The sequence below is a fragment of the Suncus etruscus genome, chromosome 4, assembly GCF_024139225.1.
Source record: "Suncus etruscus isolate mSunEtr1 chromosome 4, mSunEtr1.pri.cur, whole genome shotgun sequence".
Taxonomy (NCBI): Eukaryota; Metazoa; Chordata; class Mammalia; order Eulipotyphla; family Soricidae; genus Suncus; species Suncus etruscus.
In genome coordinates, this window is record NC_064851.1 from 607,579 (window position 1) to 634,830 (window position 27,252).

Consider the following 27,252-nt stretch of genomic DNA (forward strand, 5'->3'; position numbering starts at 1 on the left):
GGGGTTTGCGGAACTCTATGGGGTGCTGGGGATCCAACCTCGGTCAGCTCCGTTCAGTGAAGCACCCTACCCACTGGACACTGCTCTAGCTCAATCCCTTGACCTTTTTTTTTTTAAGTCATCAAGTATTTCTTTAAATTGGACACACTCAAAAAGTCAAACACATTAATTCTGAAAGATCACCTCATCCTGCTGTTACCTCTTAGTTATGTATCTGTAATAATTTAAAATTTCCCCACAAAATGCTTTCTATTTAATATAAATTTAATAGAATCCTGAACATAATACATAAATCTGTAGCTATTTTATGAAATTTTGCTACATTATTTTTTCTTGAGGGGGGCTAAACCAGTGATTCTCAGGGCTTCAGGGCTTACTCCTGGTTCTGCAGTCAGGAATCACTCCTGGTGGTACTTGGGAACTATGCTTGGGATGCTGTGAATGAAACCTAGCTTGGCTGTGTCACATATGGGCCCTACCTGCTGTACTACTGCTTCAGCCCCTTGGTGTATATATGTATGTATATTCATGTTGGGGTCACACCCGGCAGCACTCAGGGATTACTCCTGGCTCTACTCTCAGAAATTGTTCCTGGCAGGCTCGGGGAACCATATGGGATGCTGGGATTTGAACCGCTGGGATTCGAACCACCATCCTTCTGCAGGTAAAACAAACGCCCTACCTCCATGCTCTTTCTCCAGCCCACCTTGGTATATTTTTTAAGACTCCGTTTCTTTTATCAACCATTTCTTAATTCTATAAGCAAAGCGTTCTATTTCCTTAAAAGATATTTAAAGCCAAACTGAAAAGAGAACTCAGGAAAGGGGGCCGGAGAGACAGAATGGAGGTAAGGCTTTTACCTTGCATGCAGAAGGACAGTGGTTTGAATCCAGGGCATCCCGTATGGTCCCCCAAGCCTGCCAGGAGCAATTTCTGAGCGTAGAGCCAGTAGTAACCCCTGAGCGCTGCCGGGTGTGACCCAAAGTCCCACCCCCCCAAAAAGAGAGAGAACTCAGGAAAGAAAACCTTTGGGAAGCAGTGGAACAGGAGTACTAAGACTGAATGAAGCTGGCCTGAGACACCGAGCCAGCATTCAAGAATAAGGAGACCAACTGGGACGGAGAGATGGCATTGCTTGCATTCATTAGGTCGGTGGTTCGAGTCCAGAGCATCTCATATGGTCCCCGAGCCTGCCAGGAGTGATTTCTGAGCGTAGAGCCAGGAGTAACCCCTGAGCATTGTCGGGTGTAACCCCGGCCCCCCAAACAAAACAAAAAAAAAGGAGACCACATGAGGAAACCCTGCCCACTAATCTGTTGCCCGTGCTCACCTCCTCAAACCTGCAGGTGGCGTTCACTCGGACCATGGAGCCTGGCCTCATCACCTGGCTCTCGTGCAGCCGCAAACACAGGAGATCTGCAGCACTATTGGACGGCGCGCAGACCAGAACCCGGCTGTCGGGCACAGCAGAGTGCACCTGTGGGACGCAGAGAGGTAGGGGAGATGGGCTGGCGTGGTCAAGCCCATGCTCTCCCTGAGCACCATCGTGCTTGCTGGTCTCCATATTTCTTTAATGCCTGTGTTCTCCCATAAACACATTTTTGTTTGTTGGTTTGTTTTTTGGGCCACATCCGGCAGCACTCAGGGGTTACTCCTGGCTGTCTGCTCAGAAATAGCTCCTGGCAGGCACGGGGGACCATGTGGGACACCGGGATTCGAACCAACCACCTTAGGTCCTGGATCGGCTGCTTGCAAGGCAAACACCGCTGTGCTCTCTCTCCTGGCCCATAAACACAACTTCCCTCCTTCTCTCTTCTCACACTGTTCTCAGTAAGTTTCCATTTAAAAAAAGATGAAAGAGGGCCCGGAGGAGAGATAGCACATCGGCGTTTGCCTCGCAAGCAGCCAATCCAGGACCAAAGGTGGTTGGTTCGAATCCCGGTGTCCCATAGGGTCCCCCGTGCCTTGCAAGAGCTATTTCTGAGCAGATAGCCAGCAGGAGTAACCCCTGACCACCGCCGGGTGTGGTCCAAAAACCTAAAAAAAAAAATAAAAGAAGAAAGAGAATGAGATGTTTGAGTCAACATGAGCAAGTAGCATGAAGCCAGCATATTTGCAGCTACATGGCTGACACCTCCAGCATCCCATTCCAGAGCCATTGTCCTTGCAGTCTGGCACAACCAGCCACCCATGGCTGTTGCCTATGCAAATAGATGGTACCGAGTTCTCTAAGATCCTAAGCCTTTCCAACAAAAAGGACGAAGTCAGAGGGATTCTCGGCACACACACCACCCCCAGTATGTGCATAGAGCCAGTTGGATGCCTTGGACACATTTGCTAATCTCAATCCTAAACCCTACTAAACACAATCTTCTCAGACTCAATTTTTTTCTTTTTCTTTTTTCCCTCTCAAACTCAATTTAATATATAAATAGACACACAAAAAATTCAGTAGAATAGTAGATTCAACTATTAAGAAGGAAAATCCCTTTTCTGAGAAAAAAGGGGGTGTAGGGGTCGGAGAGATAGCACTGCGGTAGGGCATTTGCCTTGCACGCGGATGACCTGGGATGGACTCGGGTTCAATCCCTGGCATCCCATATGGTCCCTCAAGCCTGCCAGGAGAGATTTCTGAGTGCAAAGTCAGGAGAAACTCCTGAGTGCTGCTGAGTGTGCCCCCAAAAAGTGTATAGTGAATGCTTTATTATTCCAAATTTGAAGTTTCTTTTTTTTTTTTTTTTTTTTTTTTTTTTTTTTGGTTTTTGGTTTTTGGGCCACACCCGGCGTTGCTCAGGGCTTACTCCTGGCTGTCTGCTCAGAAATAGCTCCTGGCAGGCACGGGGGACCATATGGGACACCGGGATTCGAACCAACCACCTTTGATCCTGGATCGGCTGCTTGCAAGGCAAATGCCCTGTGCTATCTCTCCGGGCCCTGAAGTTTCTTTTATTATTTTTTTTCTCCCACCCTCCCGCCCACCTGAAGTTTCTTTTAAAATCAATGAGACGAACTTTTGTTTCAATATTTTATTTACTTTTTGCTTTGGGTCCACATCTGGTGGTGGTGCTAAGGACTTAGTTCTGGCTCCGCTCATGCTCAGGAAATCACTCCTAGCAGGCTTGGGGAGTTCAGGGGGTACTGCAGATTGAACCCAGTTAGCTATATGCAAGGCAAGACATAGTACTACGTCTCCAGCCCATAAAGTAAATTTTTATCTTAAACTTTACTTATTGACTGATTGGCTTCTGGGCCATGCCCAGCAATGCTCTGAGATTACTCCTGGCTCTGCACTCAGAAATCACCCCAGGCAAACTGGGGGGACCATATGGGATACTGGGAATCGAACTGGGTTCCTCCTGGTTGGCCGCATACAAGGTAAATGCCCTACGGCTGTGCTATCTCTCCGGCCCCCTACATTTCTTATTTATGTATGTATTGACTGATGGATGGATGGATGGATTGGGCCACACCCAGTGGTGCTCAGGGGTTTCTCCTGGCTCTGTACTCAGAAATCATTCTTGACAAGCTCGAGGGACCATGTGGGATGCCAGGAACTGAATCTAGGTTGACCTTGTGAATGGCAAATGTCCTACCCACTGTACTATTGATCCGGCCCCTCTTACTTTTTGGTTTGGGTCATACCCAGTGATGCTCTGGGGTTATCCTGGCTCTATACTCAGGAATTACTCTTGGTACTCAGAGAACCATTATGGGGTGCTGGGGACTGAACTCAGGTCAGGCATGTGCAAAGCAAGCACCCTCCCCACGGTACTATCACTCCTGCTCCACCTGAAGTAATCTTTCAAAGTTTTACATAAACACAAAACAACCTTAACTAGAAATAACTGAATTTTCAAGCTCTTTTCTGTGCTGAATCTACAGTTCAGACATGGGATCTATCACCCATCTCCCATCTCCCTATGTAATCTTTATCTGATGGTGAGACCAGTCCATTTCTGGGAGGGGTCTTTGGAAGGTAACAAAAGGATTGCCTAAGGGGTGTGAGGGAGATTCAGGGAGAAGCAGCAGGAGAGGTTAGCAGGATGGAGATAGGAAACAGGTTTGAGATGCTGGGTGGCTGAAATAGGCTGCTTGAAAGGTTAGCCTAGGTGACTTGAGTGTATTAATAATAAAGCTTCATAGCTCCTGAAACCTGACTGCCTGTGGATCATTTCCCCGCCATTACACCGAACCCACAGACTCACCGGCTGGAAGGGGTTGCAGGCGCCCTGGCCTGGGCTGCAGAGAAAGCCCTCACCCTCCATCTCACCATCATCCACCACTCAATAATTAATATGTATTTCTACAGGGATCCCGATGCTGGCAACAGAGACCAGAGTTGTGGTTCCAGCCCATCATTACCTGTAACACCGCCTCTATGATGGTTACTGTCTTCCCTGTTCCAGGAGGTCCAAAAAGTATATATGGAAGTGGGCGGCAGTCCCCACTCAGTATTCTTCTCACTGCCAACTTCTGGTTCTCATTGAGCACAGGATTGAAGAATTCCTTGTCTTGGGCCTTTGGGATCGGTGCTTCATGGACTGTGGTCAGAGAGGAGAAGCAGTGTCAAGAGCTGGAATGACTTGAACATCTGCACAGGCCAGTGAGGGCTAGGCTATAGGTGTATGGGGACTGACTCCCTCTCAAAGAGCCCTGAGGCGGGCCTGTGTGGTCACCTGCAGGGTCTCCTAAGTTAATGTAGCTGTGAAGCACACACCCGGGGGCCAGGTAGTATGCAGAGGCCCCACTGTACCTAAGAGCACCCTGACCTTCACAGATCTCTAGAAGACACCTCCACTTGGCCTACAGCCTGGCAGAGCACAGTACCATGGGAACACAAGCCAGCCAGGCTGCTATTGCAGCAGCTTAGCTATGTGAGGGCCCATTCTCCAGGGCAGTGACCCTGGTCCCTCCCCACCTGGCAGATACGCACCCAGATTACTGAACCCCGGCACATCCTGGGCACCCGCCCGCCTCTCCTTTGCTGCAGGTTTAGTCTGGTCCTTCACCGCTTTCCTAGTCTAGAAGTGACCATGCAGAAAAGTGGTTACAAAAGAGCTTCATGCTTGCCCAGACTTATCGAAGAGTAAGTAGAAATATCCCCACATTCTACTTGTCCTGCAGGCCCAGATGGTCCCTCCAAACGCCGAGTCAGCCAGTTCTGTTTGTGGGAAAGCAGGAATGGAGTCTGTCCTGTATGAATTGGACCTGTTTCCGAATCTCCTGCTCATCTCTCCAAGGGCAATCTCCTTGCTACTTTCAGAGAATTCATTCTAAGATGAAATCACTGCATTACAACTTTCTGCACATCTTATACATATTTCCACATTTTCAGTTTGTGTACAGGCTAACTTCCTGTTTGCAGGGCATAAAAGACAACACAAGTGGCACACTTCTAATATGACAGACTCTGACACACATTTGCCTCCATGAAACCATCAGCCTTCAATATTCATCCTACTATCAAACCCAAGTGTCCCAAGAACCTGTGCAGTTGTGCGCTCTTGTCATAAACACTGGCTCACATGTCCTGAAAAATCATGTGAGCTTCATGGTAAGTGCTTTCTGGGGCTGCTATCTAACACGGTGTGAGACTCACCTATGCTGTGTGCCCACCAACATTCTTTCCTTTTCAAATGATGGGCATGACTCTATCATGAGGACATAAGGACACAGCATACCTTCTGGTCACTGATCTGTTCTCCATTTCCATCTACACAAATGAAACTGTGAACATATGTGATTGAGATTTTGTGGGGGGAGCTACGTAGGTTCTCATTTCTTCAGGACACCAGCTTTGTAGGAAGTATACTTAGGTATAGGTAGTATACCTTCCTACTGTATTATGTGTATATGCTGGAATTGACTCAAGATGTCATACACGCACAGATGTGCTCTAGCACTGAGCTCAACCCTCACTATCTGTTACAAGATGAAGTACTTTCTCATGGCATAGACATGGTTGCAGACTCCACATGCTCATCATCCTTAGGTGTGAGCAGCCTTTTAATATTTTATCATTTTAGGGCCCGGAGAGATAGCACAGCAGCGTTTGCCTTGCAAGCAGCCGATCCAGGACCCAAGGTGGTTGGTTCGAATCCCGGTGTCCCATATGGTCCCCCGGGCCTGCCAGGAGAGGAGCTATTTCTGAGCAGACAGCCAGGAGGAACCCCTGAGCACCGCCAGGTGTGGCCCAAAAAAACCAAAAAAAAAAATTTTTTTTAATCATTTTAACATTAAGATCTAAGATGCTGGGGCTGGGAAGATGGCGCTAGAGGTAAGGTGTCTGCCTTGCAAGCGCTAGCGTAGGACGGACCGAGGTTCGACCCCCAGCATCCCATATGGTCCCCCCCAAGCCAGGGGCGATTTCTGAGCGCATAGCCAGGAGTAACCCCTGAGCGTCAAATGGGTGTGGCCCAAAAACAAAAACAAACAAACAAAAAAGATCTAAGATGCTGAATATGTTTTCAAGGGTTAAAACACCATTTGTTTTTAAATTTGGGAGGACTACACTCACAGTACTCAGGCTCTGTACTCAGGGATAACTCCTGGTTGGTATGGTATGAGCAACCATACAGTGTGCCAGGGATTTAACCTGGGTCATCTGTGGGCAGCAGGATACCCTGCCTGTACTGACTGTACTATACAACATTTGCAGATATTCTTGGGTAAGGTAGCTGTTCAAATCTTTAATCTATTTCTATTACTTCTGGAGAGTTGTTTTGGGGCCAAAACTGATGGTCCACAGGGGTTATTCCTAGGGGTGGCTCAGGGACCCACAAAGTACCAGAAGTCAAGTTTAGGTCCCTGCATGCAGAATATGTGTTATATCCCTTGAGCCATCTCCCCAAGCCCACTTTCTCAGGGAGTATTCAGGATATTTTTTTTCCATATTCAGGATATAATGTGATTTAGAAATAACAGTAGGACACCTGTCTTTTCATGTCTTAAACCAGCATAATCCAGAGTGGGTAATACTGTCACTGGGGAGCTAGGACAGCCCAGCAGAGTGACAGCAGCCTCAGGTGCAACCACAGGACAATGGCTTAAACAAGGCAGCTGTCTTTTCTAGTGCTAGTAAGAGAGTTGAAACTTTTGGTTCTTTATCTCATTTTTAAATTATTTTAGTGGATAAGAGAAATCCAATCTTAGTAATGTCACCTTGGTTAATAGGCACAATGCCTGGATACTTACATGCAATCTAGGTGACTCAGAGACTATTAAACCTAGAAGATTCAGAGGCTGGAGAGAGTCCCAGGTAAGGAAGGATGCTCAGCATGTGACCATTCCTAATAAAACCCCCAGTACTTCCTGAGCCCTGGAGGCCATGAAGCATGGCCCAGGTTGGTTCTGGAGGCCCCAAGCACCACCAGAGCAGACCGGGTTATCTTAGCACTTCAGACCCTAGCACCAAATGTACCCTTGGATACTCACATTAAACCAATAGCCAATTTGGCTGAGAATCTCCAGGAGGGTTTCCTGGCTTGGGAAACTTCCCCAGAAATTAGGACTCAGGGCCTCAGTGTGATTCCCAGAATGATAGAGTTCCCCAAACACAGAGCTGCATTAGCCCCTAAATACTACCAGGCATGGCCCCAGAACAAAGAAATACATCAAGAGTTTGATGAGGTTACTCAACAGGCTAGAGCACATGCCCTGCATGCTTAAGGACCCAACTTCAGACCCACACAGTTCCTCAGCAACATGGAGTTGGCCATGGTGGCTGCCAGAAGCACCACACTGCCAGCTGAGCACTGACTCCTGGTAGGCATAGCTGGGGATAGCACCACTGGGAGTGGCCCCCATCACCAGCATTACTGAGCACTGTCACCTGGGGAAAGCATCACTGGTAGACTCCCCTGGGTTACCAGGTTCTACTTTGGAGCACCTCCCCCCCATCAAATATTAAGATTCTACCAATCTGGAACATGACCCACTGAACAGAAAACTTCCACTCCCCCAAAGCACATCTCATGTCCTGAAGTCAGTCAGTGTCAGACTTCACCGAGATAAGGGAACAGAGGGACCAAGCAAAGGACAAAGGCCTGTAAACATGCTACTTTTGTTCCGGCAAAAATTCCCTTCCTAGTTTTAGAACAGACTAAACACAAATAAAAATGACTAATTCTAGTGCTTCTTTTACAAAACTTTCCAAGCCTGATTAGGCATTTCAAAGTAGTTCATATTTCAATAGGGCCTACCACTGGTAAAAAGGGATTTCTAAATTTTAGATTTTCCCAGGCCCGGAGAGATAGCACAGCAGTGTTTGCCTTGCAAGCAGCCGATCCAGGACCCAAGGTGGTTGGTTCGAATCCCGGTGTCCCATATGGTCCCCCGTGCCTGCCAGGAGAGGAGCTATTTCTGAGCAGACAGCCAGGAGGAACCCCTGAGCACTGCCAGGTGTGGCCCAAAAACCAAAAAAAAAAAAAAAAAAAAAGATTTTCCCCCAATATCTAGCTATATCAGGGCTTATTCCCGAACCCTGTACTCATGGCAAGTGGGATGCTTAGGTTGGCTGCAAGTGCCTCCACCTGTTTTGTTTTTGGGTCACACCCGGCAGCGCTCAGGGGTTACTCCTGGCTCTACGCTCAGAAATCACTCCTGTCAGGCTTGGGAAGACCATATGGGATGCCATGATTCGAATCATCGTCTTTCTGCATGTAAGGCAAACGCCCTACCTCTATTCTATCTCTCCGCCCTCCCTTTTTTTTTTTTTTTTTTTTGGTTTTTGGGCAACACCCGGTAATGCTCAGGGGTTACTCCTGGCTATGTGCTCAGAAGTTGCTCCTGGCTTGGGGGACCATATGGGACACCGGGGGATCGAACCGCGGTCCGTCCAAGGCTAGCGCAGGCAAGTCAGGCACCTTACCTTTAGCGCCACCGCCCGGCCCCCGCCCTCCCTTTTTTTGGTGGGTTGGGTCACACCCCGCAGCACCCAGGGGTTACTCCTGGCTCTACGCTCAGAAATTGCTCCTGGCAGGCTCGGGGGACCATATGGGATGCCGGGACTTGAACCACTGTCCTTCTGCATGCAAAGCAAATGCCCTACCTGCATTCTATCTCTCCGGCCCCTGCCCCACCTGTTATACCTGTATGGTTCCATCAGAATACACAAGCACATTCTAACAGTACAGAGCTGCAGGTTACAAGCAGCAGTATGGCACGGGAGATTTTTCTCTTTCCTGATGAGACACTCTATTCATGGAAATGGGTGGGTATCCAAGGTCCACCTTAGGACATGATTGTGTACATGCCTGCTTTGTAGCAATTGGATCCTAGAAGCAAAAAAACAAAGTGTCTGCAACATTCACAAAGACTGCAAGTGTGAAAACTCACTAGGTATAGGCCTAGAGGTACTTTCTGTGCATATCAGTCACATATGGTGCCTTGAGTTTGCATAAATCTTAAACGTCATTTTTAAATAACAAGAGTCCATTAGCAGATCTCAATCTTGTTTTTCTCTGTTTATTACACTGTGACCACCTTAGTCCTTTCTATATAGTACATGTATATCTCATCTCTACAGCCTTTTTCTATATATATACTTTACACTGACTGGTTTACAGATATTTCAGTTCTAGTTATGACTCTACATTGTGAACTACATTTCCATGCCAGCTGGCATTCACGCTGGCAAGCTGAGAGAAAATCTATTACCTAACAAAAATCTCAAAGCTGCCAATGGTGGTACCTTTGTGGTGGACTGTCCATCGCTTTTGGTGTCCTGAACAAGGCTCCAAGTCCCTGTCACTTGGGGAGGCTGCAAAATGATCTCATCTGGAAACAACACTTTTTAAACAAAAGAAGGAAAAAAGACTGATATTACTGGAGAGCTTACACACAGAACAGAGGCCACCCAAAGGCCTGACACTGCCTAGTCCACATCTTTCAGCCCTCTGGACAACAGTACCAGAGAGCTGCAACAAAGTCAGGAGCCCATGGTAAGGAGAGATACTCCCCTGTGAGGGGATGGCAGATTACAATGGATTTCTTTGCAATGATTTAAGTGTGCAGTATGCAAGTGAAATTGTCAGAAAACACTGACGTCTGAACAGAAAGGGAGCTAGCTGCATTGTCTATGACAGTTTTCCTTTAAACAAGTGAGGAGTCTATCTTACACAAATCTTGCATGCAACTTATAAAACAATCACAAGAAATGTAACACTGACATTTCACAACAGTACCTTTTACACCTAAGTGGATGACTTGTTCAAGCGCAAAGTGACACCGTCTGCTTGTGGTCCTGCCGGAAAGAAAACCCAACAGCTGAGAAGAGCAGCAAGAGCAAGGCTGACTCAGCCCTGGCAGCAGTCTGGGCTGTGCCCTAAGAGACTCAGAAAAACATGAAACCAAGAAAGCAAAAGAATAGGGAGGGAGTCAAAGAGAGAAACGCATCCAGGAACTAAACAAGTGGCTCAAGTGCAGTTTCTGGCCTCTAAGAAGGGCTCTGCTGGACCAGCCTATTTCCCAAAACAAGTGAGGAACACAGACTTAAAAATGTGAAATCCTAGGACCAAAGGTGGTTGGTTCGAATCCCGGTGTCCCATATGGTCCCCCGTGCCGGCCAGGAGCTATTTCTGAGCAGACATTCAGGAGTAACCCCTGAGCATCGCTGGGTGTGGCCCAAAAACCAAAAACCAAAACAACAACAACAAAAAAAGTGAAACCTGGGGGTCGAAGAGATAGCATGGAGGAAAGGCGTTTGCCTTTCATGCAGAAGGATGGTGGTTCCAATCCCAGCATCCCATATGGTCCTCTGGTGCCTGCCAGGGGCGATTTCTGAGCATGAAGCCAGGAGTAACCCCTGAGCGCTGCCAGGTGTGACTCAAAAACCAAACCAAACCAAACAAAACAAACATAAAATAAAAGGGGCCGGAGAGGTGGTGCTAGAGGTAAGGCATCTGCCTTGCAAGCGTTAGCCTAGGATGGGCCAAAGTTCGATCCCCTGGCATCCCATATGGTTGCCAGGGGCAATTTCTGAGCGCGTAGCCAGGAGTAACCCCTGAGTGCCAAATGGGTGTGCCCCCCCAAACAAAACAAAACAAAACAAAGAAACCCAAACAAACATAAAAACAGCAGTAGGGCATTTGCTTTGCATGCGGTCAACCCCAGAACGGACCTGGGTTCAATGCCCGGCATCCCATATGGTTCCCTGAGCTTGCCAGGAACTATTTCTGAGCATAAAGCCAGGAGTAACCCCTGATCATCTCCAGGTATGGCCCCAAAACAAAAACGAACAAAAGATGAAATAGAAGGACCAGAGTGATAGCATAGTGGGCGGGCATTTGCCTTGCGTGCAGTTGACCTGGGATCAATCCCCAGCATCCCATGTGGTTCCCAAACCTTCCAGAAGAAACTTCCAAGTGCAGAGCAAGAAGTGACCTCTGAGTGTTGCTGGGTGTGGCCCCCAAACCAAAAATATTTAAAAAATAAAATAGGGCTGAGCAGATAGTAGAACGGCAGGGTACTTGCTTGCACACAGCTGACCTGGCCTCACCAGGAGGTATCTCTGAGCACAGAGCCAGAAATAAATAGCCAGGACACCTAAGCACAGCTGGTCTAACTAGGAAATCAATTTAAAACTGTGAGAACAGGCTGGAGAGATAGCACAGCGGTAGGGCGTTTGTCTTGCAAGCGACGACACAGGACCAAAGATAGTTTGAATTCCGGCATCCCATATGGTCCTGTGCTGGCCAGAAGCAATTTCTGAGCACAGAGCCAGGAGTAACCTGAGCGCAGTTGGGTGTGGCCACCAAAAACAAAACAAAACAAAACAAAAAAACCCAGTAGCATAAAACTGTGAGAACATTCACTTTGAACCACTGATCAGAAATATTAAAACAGCCTCGTGTGGCCAAGACCATTCCTATTGGAGGTCGAGCTGCTCACCTCAGTGCACACTCAAGCTCTCATGCCCAATGGTTCCTTGCTGCCAACCTGCTCCCACAGCAGAAGGACTCCCTGTGCAGTCCTGAGCCCCCTTCCCCACTCCATGTCCTCCAGATTCCTGCTTCCTGCTCCCAACACAGGGCCTGTCACACTGGCCCAACTTGCACCCCACCCTAGGTCCCAGCAGGCTCCCCTCAAGTACAATCAGCATCAATGTTCCTGTCTTCTCCCTCCCCAAACTCTATTCCACCTCCTCTACTCAATGTCTTTCCTCAGGTTTTTGAATCTAGTTGGTTTTCTTTTTGTGTTTGGGTCACACCCGGCGGCACTCAGGGGTTACTCCTGGCTCTGTGCTCAGAAGTCACTCCTACTGGGTAAGAAGACCTTATGGATGCCAGGATTCAAACGGGGGTCCATCCTGTGTTGGCCGTGTGCAAGGCAAAGGCCTTACTGCTGTGCTATCGCTTTGGCCCTTAGAATCTAGTTTCTTGGGGCCGGAGAGATAGCACAGCGGCGTTTGCCTTGCAAGCAGCCGATCCAGGACCTAAGGTGGTTGGTTCGAATCCCGGCGTCCCATATGGTCCCCCGTGCCTGCCAGGAGCTATTTCTGAGCAGATAGCCAGGAGTAACCCCTGACCACCACTGGGTGTGGCCCAAAAACCAAAAAAAAAAAAAAAAAAAAGAATCTAGTTTCTTTTTTTTTTTTTTTTTTTTTTTGGTTTTTGGGCCACACCCGGTAACACTCAGGGGTTACTCCTGGCTATGTGCTCAGAAGTTGCTCCTGGCTTGGGGGACCATATGGGACACCGGGGGATCGAACCGCGGTCCGTCCAAGGCTAGCGCAGGCAAGGCAGGCACCTTACCTTTAGCGCCACCGCCCGGCCCCAGAATCTAGTTTCTTAAGACAGATCACAAAAAGTACAGAGGAAAGAAGAATGTTGTGGATGTGGACTAAAGACAAACAACATTTTCAGGAGAAAATTTAAGAGGCCTGTTATCTAGCACTACAAGTTGGGGTCAAACCTCCAAGGCCAGCAGAAGGACACGGTCCACCTGGTTCTACAGACAGACCCAGCTCCTAGAGGCTATAGCACTCCTGTTTACTTGTATATCACTTGGTCACCCAGACTGCTAACATTAAACATTAAGAAAGAACTCACAGAGGGGGTGGGGTGGGGAGAACCCATTGAGACAGAACAGAACAGTGGATAGGGTGCTTGCCTTGCATGTGGCCAACACTGGATTTACCCCCCAGAATCCCACAATGTCCGCTGAGCACTGCCAGGAATAATTCCTGAGCACAGAACCAGTTGTGGCCCAAATCCAAATCAAACCACAGCAAAAGAAAAAGGAACCAACTTTTGGCCTTTTCTTTCCATAATTCATTTACCCTCAGCACAATTTAATCTCTCCCAGATGAGGAGAAAATCAAAGGTGGGTGACTATGTGTAATAACCAGAACTCACCTCTTAAGGACCAAGGCTGAATTGACATCCAGGGTTTTCTTTTCAGGATTTTCTACCTTGGCTGGGGTTGTTGAAGCTACAGTGGGCAGTGCTGGGAACTATTTCCAGCCATGCAGAGAACATGCTCAGTCCTTTCTGCTACCCTGCCAGTCCCCCTAAGTATCTTAAACAATGTCTGATAATAAAGTGATGAGCGTGAGGCACAGAGAACACTGCACAGAGCCTACTCACAGCCCACGAACAGGAAACAAACTCTGCCTCTCCAACCACCACTCCAGACGTTACAGAACACAGATTTCCATTTTATGTGAATTACCTGTTATAGGTGAATTCCACATCCATAGGTTCAAAGTTATACGCCTGTGCAAATTCTGCATTAACTTTGAGAGTTACTTCTTCTTCATTTATCTGAAACCAAAATTTAATGTTCATATTTTAACCCCTTGATTTCTTAGAAAATCAATAATAACATGTTTCATGTTGTTTGTGTTTGTTTTTTTAAATTATTTTTTTGTATTTGTTTGTTTTTGGGCACACCCAGTGAGGCTCAGGGGTTACGCCTGGCCACATGCTCAGAAATCGCTCCCGGCTTGGGGGACCAGATGGGACGCCGGGGAATTGAACCATGCAGTCCATCCTAGGTTAGTGTGGGCAAGGCAGACAGACGCCTTACCACTTGCACCACTGCTCTGGTCCGTTTTGTGTTTCTGGACCATACCTGAAACCTCTCAGGATTTACTACTTGTTCTGTGCTCAGGGAACCAGATGGGATATGAGGATTAAACTTGGGTTAGCCATGTGCAAGGCAAGAGCCCTTCCTGTTATACTAATAATTCTGGCCCCTAACAAAACATTTTTTTCTGGGCCGGTCAGATAGCATGGAGATACGGTGTTTGCCTTGCATGAAGGACAGTTGTTCAAATCCCGGCATCCCATATGGTCCCGAGCCTGCCAGGAGCGATTTTTTTTTTCTTTTTTTGGTTTTTGGGCCACACCCGGCAGTGCTCAGGGGTTACTCCTGGCTGTCTGCTCAGAAATAGCTCCTGGCAGGCTTGGGGGACCATATGGGACACCAGGATTCGAACCAACCACCTTTGGTCCTGGATCGGCTGATTGCAAGGCAAACGCCGCTGTGCTGTCTCTCCGGGCCCCAGGAGTGATTTTTGAGCACAGAGCCAAGAGTAATCCCCTGGCGCTGCTGGGTGTGACCCAAAAACCAAAACCAAAACAAAAAAGAAAACATTTTTTTCTAACAAAACAATTCTAACTTTGTTTTACACAAATTTTCATTTTAGGACTATACCTGTGTTGGATTACTGGTCCTATCCTAATCAATATTCATACTCCACCGTAAAGTGTGGTTGGGTGATGGGATTATTAGATTATTCCCTACTTGGTATTCCTCTTCTATCTTAGGGTGTGGCCTGATTCTTGTGAATAAAATCAGGGGTCTGAGGAAGGCAGGCGCTCATTCTTTGGTCTTCCTAAGCTGCATTCCTTCTTAGGAGCAGAAGGCTTTTGTGGTGGGACTCCTTGCTTGAGTGCTGGATTTCCTGAACCCGTTCTTTTTTTTTGGGGGGGGGGAGATCACACCCAGCAGCGCTCAGGGGATACTCCTGGCTCGAAACTCAGAAATTGTCCCCGGTAGGCTCGGGGGAACCATATGGAATGCCGGGATTCGAACCACTGTCCTTCTGCATGCAAGGCAAACACCTTACCGTTGTGCTATCTCTCTGGCCCCTAAACCCGTTCTTGTACCTTATTTGGGGGGGGGGGGTGACGCCGGGATTTGAACCAACCACCTCAGGTCCTGGATCGGCTTCTTGCAAGGCGAACGCCGCATTGCTATCTTTCTGGCCCTCGTTCTTGTACTTTTTCACTGTATGGATTATTCCTTGCCTCCACATTTGCTTCCAGACCTGTGTCTCACCAAATCCTCATTTTGGAGCCCTGGGCTCCAGTAGCACACCTGGTTGTACTATTCCTGGCTCTAAGGCCAGGATTACTCCTAATGAAGCTCCGACTATATGTGGTTACAGGGATCAAACTCGGGGTGGCCATATGCAAGGCAAGTGCCCTCTTAAAATGTGTGCCAAGATGTCTACTCAGAACAGAGGAACTTATACATGCATCACATGACCAATGGCAATGTTGTGCCCCAGACACTAATGCCAGCAATCCAGACCTGAGTGCACAGCACAGAGATGTGCTGACTGCAAGAGCACACACAACCTCATCTCCACTCTGGTCCTGCAACAGAGTCTAACATCTTCCCTAAAACGATCCTAAAAAGGACTTTCGGAGGGGCCGGAGAGATAGCATGAAGGCAAGGCATTTTCCTTGCACGCAGAAAGACGGTGGTTCGAACCCCGTCATTCCATATAGTCCCCCAAGCCTGCTGGGAGTGATTTCTGAGCACAGAGCCAGGAATAACCCCTGAGCACTTCTGGGTGTGACCCAAAAACCAAAAATAAAGGATTTTCTGAGGAGGACATAGGGGGAAAAGGAAATAAACTCCCCAAGCCCAAATGGAAAAGAAGATCAAACTGAGTGAAGGAGGCATGGTGAGCTGGACCTCAGGGGTACTGTACTGTCCACAGAAGCTGACGTATTCTCCTCAGAAGGAGGGCAGCTGGTACAAACTCAGGTTCCCAGAGAGGAACTTGGACTCAAGGATGGCCGAGTATGCCAGCAGCACCATAACTGAAGTCCAGACCAGCACTAAGCCATTAACAGATCCTGAACCAGGATATGCTAACAGCCATGTACAAACACCTGGAAAGTCATGTATGCAATGGAAGAGCAGAGAGCAGCAGGCACAAGAGATGCAAAGGGTGGAGAGTGCATTCAGAAACAGAAATGAAACTCGCCATGCAGAAGGAGACTTGCTGACAGAGTTTGCACCCAGCATCCCCCAGCAGATAGAGCGGGCCATCTCCACGGCCCCCAGAACCACCCAGTACCAGGATGAGGCCCTGGGACACCTGTCGCAAGAACAAAACTTGACCACGAGCACTTAGCTGTCTGTCTGTGGGCAGCCCATTGTCCAGTCCTGAGATTCTAGGAGTTTCCAGAGTAGCCCACACCACTGTGCTGGCCAAGTGCACACATTCCAGAGGGCCTGCTGACCTGGGTCCCTCATTGTGAGGGTCTGACAGGCAGCTGTCTGTCACCTGCAGTTCAGGAACCAAGGCCTGCTCTCACTGGTCTGGCCTTTCCCTTATGGGATTGGAGACTCCAGTGCTTCTCCCTGGGGGGTTACTAGGTATTCTGAATTTACAGTCACTTGACTCACAGCACAGGGAAAAGCAGGTAAAGTGAAGGAAGTCAAGCTCAGAAAACTAACATTGCAGAAATGGAGATGTGGTGGGGGGAGAAGGGTGGGCACCTTCCTCAGTCTACAAGAGCAGCATAGCAGAGAACCCTTACATTCCACGCTGATCTTGTGGGAAACAAGGAGCAAGCTGTTATCCAGACTCTGGATTTGACTATGTCCTGAGACGCAGGGTCCCACAGCTGAACTGGACAGCATAGCAGAGCACCAGAAACACGTCCTTCCTCAGTGCAATGAACCATCCTTCTTCCCCTCCTGGATCCCGCACCTTCCTTTGGTGTGGGCACCCAAGTCGCCCAACAATCTCCACCCAGAGATGTCAAGACTGGACCCAGAAATACCCTGGCGTCTGTCCAAAGCCCGAAAGAGCACCATATGCTGGGCATCCTCCTGACTCAGGCACAGCAGTTGTGGGGGCCCAGGGCTATTGTGTGTTTGCCCTGATGTGACCTGCACCTCCAACCAGCAGGAGAGGAAGCCACCACAGCAGCAATTATTCTAGGAGTTCATCTTGGGTCAAAAAAATAAATAACCTCCACTCTTGACTGGTTCCTGGCTGAGGTACTGATGTCTGTCCTCAGTTGGGAAGGGGGCCCCCCAGGTCTTTGTCTGTGTCCCACACACCTCAGCAGCCAACATGATCTGGCAACCAAATTCTTCCACTTTGGGGACAACTGTCCTTCTTCAATGTGCTGACAGCAACACAGACCTCAGACCTATCTTCCAAGTACTTTGGACAACTGTCGAGCTCCTCTTAGGAAAAGATCGAGTCCTGAGTTGAGTGGGGAAGGGGCCACATAGCCAGGTGCAGACCCAGAAACACCCCAGTTCCCCCAGCTCCTCTTCTGCTCTGGCCAGTGCTCCCACAGAGATCTCACTCCATCTTCTTATCAGGAACAGGCAGGAGGCCAAAGGCAAAACCTCAGACAAAGCTCAGTACTGCGAGAACTAATCAATCCAGCAAACCTGAATAAACCATGAAGTGGGTTCATGCCCTCTTAACTGGGTTTCTCCTTCTGAGACTTTTTGTTTCGTTTTGTTTTTTTGGGCCACACCTGGTGAGTTACTCCTGGCTATATGCTCAGAAATCACTCCTTGCTTGGGAGACCATATGGGACGCTGGGGCATCGAACCACAGTCTGTCCTAGGTCAGTGTGTGCAAGGCAAATGCCCTACCACTTGCACCACAACTCTGGCCCCCCTTCTGAGACTCTTGAGTATCTTCAGAATGCCAAGAGGTGACCAAACACAAACCCAACTTACACAGAACTTAAAAGTATATTTTATATGACTATTAAACAACTTCTTTTTAAACAGAATTTAAATTTAGTAAGTTGACATTGAGACTTTAAATATGTGTTTTAGGGGTGCTCTCTCCAGAGCACAGAGCCCTTCCCTTTGTCACCTCTGCTGTCAGTCTAATGGTGTGTCAGATTCAGAATTTCGACAGGAAGTTCCCATCATGCATCCCAACTCTTCCAAGAGCTCCTTCCTCCTTAAATATCTTGGTATCATCTAACTTCAGAGAGCAACCACGTTCTTGCTGTAGCAAGCAGCAGAACCCTCCCACTAGCCCAGTAGTTCAAGTGGCTTCTCACCTCGTTCACACAGCCAATGTACTCGATGACATGCCCGTTGTACTCTTGAGTTTTCAAAATCAGTTTATCACCTGGGTAAGAAATACATTACCACGTGTCAGACTGAAAACCCAAAGTCCTACTGGCTACAACTCAACCACTTTATTTTCTTTGCGTTTTTTGAGCCCCCACCTGCCAGTGCTCAGCAGTTACTCCTGGCTCTGCACTCAGGAATCACTCCTGATGGTTCTCAGGAAACCCATGTGGGATGCTGGGGATCAAACTTAGGGGTTGGCTGTATGCATGGCAAGCCTCCAACTCACTGTACTATCATTTCATCCCTCTCCCCAACAAAAGCACATGAAAGAGGTTGGAGTAAGCCATAAAGACTACTGAGATCAAATGCTCTAAAGAGTTAACACAACAAAAAGGGGAGCTTGAAATACTTGATGACTGTGTATAAAGTGATCCCCTAGCCCAGGAAAGCAGAGAGGATGTGATGTGATCAATGCTGCCAGAGACAGACACCTTCTTGGACCCAGACTCATGACTTGCTCATCCATGCACAAACTTACCCGAGTACAGAGAAGGTCGACTCTCAGCCAATCCTGGGACCTCCAGAACCAGAAAACCCCCATTTTTCTTCAAGATGACCCCACTCATATTATATTCCTTCAGTTCAATTTCTGCATGAATCTCCTCGAGCCACAGCAAAGTTGAAAACTTCTCTTTGTAGTTGGTCACATTCAAGAGCTGGAAAGAAGGAACAAATCAGCGGAGCAGATGGCATGGCACGCCCCAGGTTCACTGAGCTTTTCAGCTGCTAAAAATAACAAGTGAAGTAAGTTCCAAACACTGATGACCAACACACAGGATGTGCCCCTGAGCAGGGGGCAACTTATGCATGCCCTGTGAGCACCCACACACTACCTGGGTCTGGTCTCCAGGCTCTGTCCAAGCCAAGTAAGGGATGCCTTATGTTCTCTGCACTGAGGACACACCAAGGACTGGGGTACTGGACTCTTATCAGTGAAGGTGAGACCTCTTTGAGTGAAATAAAAGTCCAGCCCCCACCCCTTGGCCAGGGCCTTGTACATGGACAGGGGACAACCACATGCAGAGGTGAAACGCCCCACACAATAAGGGATACCAAGTAGGAACTCAGTGATGAACACTAAGAAAGTCCCCTAGGAAGACATGAGCTTTGATGAGGCTTGCTGAGTAAAGGAGCCAGCCCAGAGGCACACAGGTGGCAAGAAGCAGTGAGTATTTTCTGAATGTAGTTTGGTCTTAAAAATCAACAATTCTGGTCCCATCTAACAAAGCTTAAAAAAATCCAGCCTTGGGGCCGGGCGGTGGCGCTAGAGGTAAGGTGCCTGCCTTGCCTGCGCTAGCCTAGGACGGACCGAGGTTCGATCCCCCGGCATCCCATATGGTCCCCCAAGCCAGGAGCGACTTCTGAGCGCATAGCCAGGAGTAACCCCTGAGCGTCAAATGGGTGTGGCCCAAAAACCAAAAAAAAAAAAAAAAAAAAAAAAAAAAAATCCAGCCTTAAAAATACTTGTTTTGGGCCGAGAGAGAGCACAGCGGTGTTTGCCTTGCAAGCAGCCGATCCAGGACCTAAGGTGGTTGGTTCGAGTCCCGATGTCCCATATGGTCCCCCGTGCCTGCCAGGAGCTATTTCTGAGCAGATAGCCACGAGTAACCCCTGAGCACCACCGGGTGTGGGCCCCCACCCAAAAAAAAAACAAAAAACAAAAACAAAACAAAATATACTTGTTTTGAGGGCCAGAGCGATAGCACAGTAGCAGGGTGTTTGCCTTGCATGAGGCCGACCCAGGATGAACCTGCGTTTGGTTCCTGGTATCCTATATGGAGTCCCCAGAGCCTGCTGCTGGGTGTGGGCCCCCCCCCTCAAAAAAAAAAAACTTGTCTTGGGGATCAGAAAGAGGGTTTAGTGGATAGGGTATTTGCTTTGCAAACGACCGACCTGGGGTTTGATCCTTGGCACCCCTCAGCTCACCAGGAGTGATTCCTGAACACAGAGCCAAGAGTAAGGCCTGAGTATAGCTAGGTGTGTGTACCAAAATTAAACAAAAACCTGTCTTTGGGGCCAGGGAGAAAGCTTAGAAGGCTAGAGGACATTCAGGCATCTGTGAGTTCTCCAATTCAATCCCTTCATCTGGCCCCCAGCACCATGGAGTTCAAACACTGACCCAGTAGCCAGGCTGGCTGGCCAACTACGGCCAGAAATGGCACCCAGACTCCTTGAGCACAACCTGGGAGAGCCACCAAAAAGTAGATATTTACAAATAACTTAGTTCAGTGTTTAAGTACTGTTATAATACATTTCTAGGACTAGAACAATATTAGACACTCAACAAGGTAAAAAGCGTTAATCGCTAATCATAGATTCCTAGGCCAGAAAAGCAGAAAATAAAACCTATAATAAGAACCTTGTTTCCTGAGCTACAACAGAAAGGACACTTGTGGTTGAGTTGGCAGATGAGGTCACGGGATTTTGACAAGAACTGAGCAAGTAAAACAGAGAGAGAGACAATTGAGACCCTCCCAATTGACTTTTCTGTGAAACTGGTGCCAACTACAGCTCTGATGCCAAGGCACCACCTCAAATGGGAAAGTGCAGAAAATGCTAACACATGACATGTGAACTGGGCCAGGGGCCTCCTCTGGGCTCCTTAGTTCTATAAATCCTGGTATTTTTTTTGGGGTGGGGGGCACATACAGGGGTGCTCAAGGCTTACTCTGAGCTCCTACACTCAGGGATCATTCCTGACAGGGCTTGGGAGACGATATGGAGTGTCTGGGATGGAACTTGGGTGAGCCAGATATAAAGCAAACACCCGTCCCCACTGTTCTCTTTTTCTGGCCACAATCCTGGCTGATTTAGATGACCATTTTCACCAGAAGCTCTACTGTTCTTTTAAGCCCTAATATATCCCAAGAGTGCATGGGTTAAAATTGCATACCTGGGGCCCGGAGAGATAGCACAGCGGTGTTGGCCTTGCAAGCAGCCGATCCAGGACCAAAGGTGGTTAGTTCGAATCCCGGTGTCCCATATGGTCCCTCGTGCCTGCCAGGAGCTATTTCTGAGCAGACAGCCAGGAGTAACCCCTGAGCGCCGCCGGGTGTGGCCCAAAAACAAAAACAAAAAAAATTGCACACCTGGTGGGGCACACACGGCATGAGACTACATTGGCTCTTCATTCAGAAATAACCCCTGGCAGCCTCAAGAGACTATATGGGATGCTAGGAATCGAACCTGGTGGTCTGTACAAGGCAAACCTGCTCTACTCACTGTTCTCTCTCTCTCTCTCTCTCTCTCTCTCTCTCTCTCTCTCTCTCTCTCTCGCTCTCTCTCTCTCTCTCTCTCTCGTCCTTTTCTACTCATTAGGATCCATATTAATCAAAAAGAGCCCATGACACCCCAGATTCCTACCCTCTTTTTTTTTTTTTTTTTTTGGTTTTTGGGCCACACCCGACAGTGCTCAGGGGTTCCTCCTAGCTGTCTGCTCAGAAATAGCTCCTGGCAGGCACGGGGGACCATATGGGACACCGGGATTCGAACCAACCACCTTGGGTCCTGGATCTGCTGCTTGCAAGGCGAACGCCGCTGTGCTATCTCTCCGGGCCCGATTCCTACCCTCTTAACCCCAATACAAGCAAGTACTATAATAATAGAAAACACGAATAAATCTCCTTTTTCTAAAGGCCTAGAATGGTGACTACTAAAGGGAATTTTGCAGTCAAAGTCAGAACCCAAGGACCAATTCTGCCCAACTTTGGGTTCAAAGGGCAAACATCTGTGGGAAGCTCAATGGGCCAGATGTTGACATTCCTGCATGACTGCCGATAGGCTGGGGCCCACAAGGCAGTCTCATAAGAAAGTAGTACTGGATAGAACTACACAGCATTCAGATTATCCAAATGCAACTCTGGGATAACGGTGGGAGAAAGTGGACACTGGTGGAGGGTGTGGTGCTGAAGTGTTTTATGCAGAAAACCCTACTATTACAGAACTGACACCATGGTGCCTAAAATAAAACTGAATTTAAAAAAATTTCAAGGTCAGAGTAGTTCTCAAGACAGCCCAGCAGTGCTGTCTCCCACTTTCTCAGCTCCTGCAATGCACTGCTCCCGCGCTGATGACTCTCACTCTCCTCGACCTTCTCAGCAGAATCCTGCTTCTGATGTCCCTGCCTCCCTCCCTGAGAATGTCCCTCCCCAGCAGTGTCCTTAGTAAGATATCTTCACGTCATTATATGTGCAAGTCCTCTTTACTGTCCCAAGTGGCAGCTCACCAGTGCCCACCATACAGCGCAGGGACATTGCAGGTGAAATTCAATTCAGACTCAGGTTACCACTGGCACCTCAGCCAAGCTGCAGAGGGGCCTCTTGGCCCCGAATGTTGAATGAGACACAGAGTAGCATCCAACACCAAAAACCTCAGTCATGGTGAGCAAACCAGGGTCAGAGATCTGACTGAAGCTTCTCCCCACATTCCAGCACCCTTACAGTGTGGGCGCCACTCTTAAGAGCTTGGCCTGGCGTGATCCCCAGCAATATGGGGAGTTATAGAGTGCCAAGAAATAAACTCGGGGTCTCCCAGGTGTTGCCAGGTGACATCCTGCTTGAGCTGTCTCAAAGCCTCTTCCCCCAGTCAATTCCCCAGCCAGTCAGCGGCTCAGCCTCAGAAATCATCTGCACACAGAGACAACTTCCCAGCTAATGTCCTGTCTGTCCTAGTAGTCCTGCTGCAACCACCATGCTTGAGCGCCATCTACATGGCCAGGCCAAGGGCGCCGGTCCTCCTCCTCTTTGTCCTTGAGATACATGTCCTGCTGCAAGGCAGCATCCCAAACATTGTGTCACACAGAGCCCTGGAGGCCTGAGTCAGCAGTCAGGTGGGCCCCAGTCCCTGGACTACACCTCATTTCACAGAGGGAACCACTCTCCCTTCCCTGCTCCCTCTCAACCCTATATATCATCCCTAAGTTCCCAGACCCATCACAAAGAGGCAAAATGCTTCGTCCTGTGACCCTCAGAGCTCTCCTCACACAAACAGCCCAGGTTCTTGCTACTGCCCATCAACTCCCAGTCCCAAGTCCCCAAATTCTGTGGAATATGCCCAGTGGGAAAGCAATAAGAGCTCTCTCTTCCTCCCACATTGGGAGATGCAGATGTACCCATACCCTCTGGCCCCCCTCCCCAGTCCTGGCCCTTCTCCTGGCCTGGCAGTGGGTATCCCCTCCCCAACTCATCTATCCCACCTGAATGATCAGAGAAGTGCCCACACCTGAAATGGGTGGGTAAAGGAGTTTGCAGGGGGGAGAGAGAGGGGATAAGGAGGAGAGTTAGAGAAGCAGGAGAGAGCTATCATCATCAGAGATACAGCATCAGATTCAACATCAGCAATTCAGTATCATCAAAGCAGCAGCAGCAGTAACATCACCAAAGGGAGTTAGCCTGGAAGCCAGTTAGGAAGCCTGGTAAAAGCAGCTGAAAGGAAGACAGAGGCTGAGAGAGCCCAGTAGGAGTAGAGAAGTAGCTGCTAGGAAAAGGCTTAGTATAAGAGGCCATGTAAGGAGATGTGCATGGCAGGAGGGACTGTTAAATAAAGCTGGTTGACTCCTGAAACTTCATCTGACTGCTTTGTGAATCTCTCCGCCTTCACCCTGCAACCTTCAGACCCGCCAGACCATGGGGCTGTGGGAGCCGGGTCGAGTCCAGAAAGGCCTCACCATCTCTACACTAACTGTAGGACTCATTAATTTATAGTAAGACAACACTGGCCACTATCTGAAACAGAGCTCAAGCAGGGGAGGCTCTATGGCAAGAGAGCAGAGAGCCATCTTCTTCATTCTTCAGTTCAGGGATGCTCCTGCCCTCTCTCCTTCCACTGGTCCAGAAGTAGAAAAGCATGTAAGCCAGGCAGAGGGCGCTGTGCTGCATGAGTCCTAAGGCCATGACCATGGAGAGTCACATTCCCGCCAAATCACACAGGACTTGGGCCCCTCTCTCACCCTCCTCAAGTCCCCTGATGACTTCAACAGGAAACCACTGGTTGAGGAGCAGAAGAGACTAGGGCAATGCTTCTGGGAACAACTCCTACCTCTGCCAGTAATGGCTGGAAGGTCAGAATATCAATTTTCTGCTCCACACAATTTTTAAGTCGATCAGGTATTGGGTACTGTGGAAGGAAACTTGGAAGCTGTCGTCTCGAGTTCCTTAGAAGTGAAGGAGACACATTAGAAAGGCCCTTCCACACACAGGCATTCTATGCTCAAAATCCTTCCTTTCCACAAGCTAGCAAAGAGTTCTTTGTTTTGTTTTGTTTTGTTTTTGTTTTGGGCCACACTCGTTTGACGCTCAGGGGTTACTCCTGGCTATGCGCTCAGAAATCGCCCTTGGCTTGGGGGGACCATATGGGACGCCGTCCTACGCTAGCGCTTGCAAGGCAGACACCTTACCTCTAGCGCCACCTTCCCGGCCCCTTAAATAAAGTTTTTTTGTTGTTGTTGTTTTTGTTTTTCGGGGGTCACACCCGGCAGCACTCAGGAGTTACTCCTGGCTCTATTATCAGAAATCGCCCCTGGCAGGCATGGGGGACCATATGGGATGCCAGGATGCGAACCACCATCCTTCTGCATGAAAGGCAAACGCCTTACCTCCATGCTATCTCTCCAGCCCTGAATTCTTTATCTGTTAGACCACTGAGCAAGCCATAGCTCTAGGGATTTGTCTGTTCTGTAGCCCAGAGTCCAGCAAACGGCATTTCCTTTACTTGGTAACACTTTCTAGACCACTGCTGTCTGCTTTGTGCCAGAAACATGCAATCTACACGCCTCTAAGTAAGTAAGTCAACATCTGGCCCGAGGCAGATACCGGGGCAATGCTGGGGCTCTAACAGGGGTTTGGGCCCCCAAAGCAGTAACCCACCTCCCAGCTCTGCCCACACCCTTGTCCCTCAGCCCCAGAAGAGCTCGCTCCAGGGACACAGCAAAACTCCCTCTCACTCATGGTACCTTTTCTGTGTGGTCCCCACAATAGTCGTTTTTGTGGCTGGTGCAGTTTTGGAAATTCTTGACTTCTTCCAGGAAAATGGTTCTCGGATAGCAATCAGCGCCTCTTCCCCACTCACGACGTTCACCTCCAGGAAGCGCCCAATGATGAATTTGGAGAAGCAAAAGAGGAACAGCTCCTTGCATCGGCCAGGATTCCTTGAGAAAACAACAGAGCCAAGTTTCGGGCCCCAATGCTATAAGCAGTTCAACCAGAAGTTCCTTTGAACACAAGGGAAATGAGAGAACATTACCAGCCAGCCTCACTTTGCAGCGCCTGTCTATGCACGGAAAGGGCCCAGTGTTTGACAGTCAGCAGAGTAATCGCTCCTAGCACCTCTGCACACACTCTTCTGCACCCCAACTCCCAACTCAAAGACTACTGGCTCGATGGCTAGTCATGGTCACCATGACACACCAAGATCTGGACTCAGAGAACCACAGTGGTGGGGTCAGCAGCCCTGCACTACCAGGTGAGCTGCAACAGGCATGTGGAAGGAAGCCAGGTGTAAGAAGGGGCCAGAGGAACCCCGGTCCACAGAGCCTCCAATTCAAGAGGCCAAGGGAATGGCAGGATGAAGGGAAGCCTCCTCCTAGAGGTTAGCTCCCTAAGGTGCTTTATCCCACATCTTGTCTTCAAAATTTGTTGCTTCCAATAGCTACTAGGCTTTTTGGTTAACATCAACCCAGAAGTACCATTCGCGAAACTGAAAAGGCAAGTGTACAAATGTCCCAGAAATAAATTCACTCCAAAATTTCCTGCCACGTACTTTGCCTCACACATAACCACAACCAAGGTCTTTCCACCTGGTGGGATGAGCCCCACAGGCTCGTCCTCTGTTGCTTGCTGCTGCTGCTCTGCTGCATGCTCTCTTCCTTCTGCTGCACTCTCTCCTGGACACAGACACTCATCTGGTATAGAGCCAAACACATAGTTAGTCCAGGGTGACCTGCTCTCGACAGTGGTGGCATGCTAGTGCATTTATCTTTCTCACACAGATCAACAGGCTCTTTAAAAAATGCCCATGGGGGCCAGAGAGATGGCATGGAGGTAGAGCGTTTGCCTTGTGTGCAGAAGGACAGTGGTTCGAATCCTGGCATCCCATATGGTCCCCTGAGCCTGCCAGGAGTGATTTCTGAGCACATAGCCAGGAGTAACGAGAGCACTGCTGGGTATGGCCCAAAAAACAAACAAACAAAATGCCCATGGGCCAACAAGATGGAAGAGATCATAACAGGGAAGAGGTTGAGGTACACGGCCACACCAGTGACATAATGGCAGATTTAAGTTTGCACAGGATATGGCCACCTGGAAAGCATAGCTGACCAATCTTTCTCACCATCCCCAAAGTATCAGAGAAGGGTCTAGAACCAGAGAACTCCCAGCATCAAGTGCTGAGGCACCTGGAATGTTCCAGCCAGCCATCTAGCCCAGTGCCCCTGAAGCAGCAATCTCCTCCCCTCATCCAACTGGCCACATGCCAAATTCCACTATTCAGTGAGATTGCTGCCTACCTATAGTGCTCTCTCTGGTGGTCACCGAGCCATTCTCCAATGATTGGGAGATTTTGCTTTTTGTATTTAGTGAATTTACAATTTCGTCTGCAGAAGTCGACTTCTCAGAAACAGAGGCAAGAGACACCATCGTACATGTCTGCTCTTTATCCAGCATCTGAAATCTGAACTGTTTAGCTTTATCCCAGCCAGCCAGTTTGCAACTGATTAAGTTTTGAGGAACTCCTCCTTTATTTCTGGAAATAGAGAATTTGTTAGGAACAAAATTTCCAAAATTGAGGCAATAAAACATTAAAAATTCAATCACCATTAAAATGGCAAAAGTGAGACTGGAGGGGCCAGAGTGGCGGCACAAGAGGTAAGGCATCTGCCTTGCACGCGCCACAGTT

General features: G+C 48.6%; 1 protein-coding gene across 1 annotated transcript in view; it reads right to left on the reverse strand.

Annotated features, from left to right (window-relative positions):
* Nucleotides 1–27,252, reverse strand: part of MOV10L1 (Mov10 like RISC complex RNA helicase 1) — a 42,797-nt gene that overhangs the window by 6,195 nt on the left and 9,350 nt on the right. The window contains exons 6-16 of the mRNA XM_049771501.1: nucleotides 26,119–26,321; nucleotides 25,313–25,507; nucleotides 24,400–24,514; nucleotides 18,842–19,019; nucleotides 18,288–18,358; nucleotides 13,672–13,763; nucleotides 10,185–10,243; nucleotides 9,692–9,789; nucleotides 4,934–5,021; nucleotides 4,363–4,541; nucleotides 1,331–1,477 (exon numbers count right to left, since the gene is read on the reverse strand). Of these exons, the coding sequence (XP_049627458.1) occupies nucleotides 1,331–1,477; nucleotides 4,363–4,541; nucleotides 4,934–5,021; nucleotides 9,692–9,789; nucleotides 10,185–10,243; nucleotides 13,672–13,763; nucleotides 18,288–18,358; nucleotides 18,842–19,019; nucleotides 24,400–24,514; nucleotides 25,313–25,507; nucleotides 26,119–26,321 (1,425 nt within the window). The remainder of the gene's footprint in view (nucleotides 1–1,330; nucleotides 1,478–4,362; nucleotides 4,542–4,933; nucleotides 5,022–9,691; nucleotides 9,790–10,184; nucleotides 10,244–13,671; nucleotides 13,764–18,287; nucleotides 18,359–18,841; nucleotides 19,020–24,399; nucleotides 24,515–25,312; nucleotides 25,508–26,118; nucleotides 26,322–27,252) is intronic.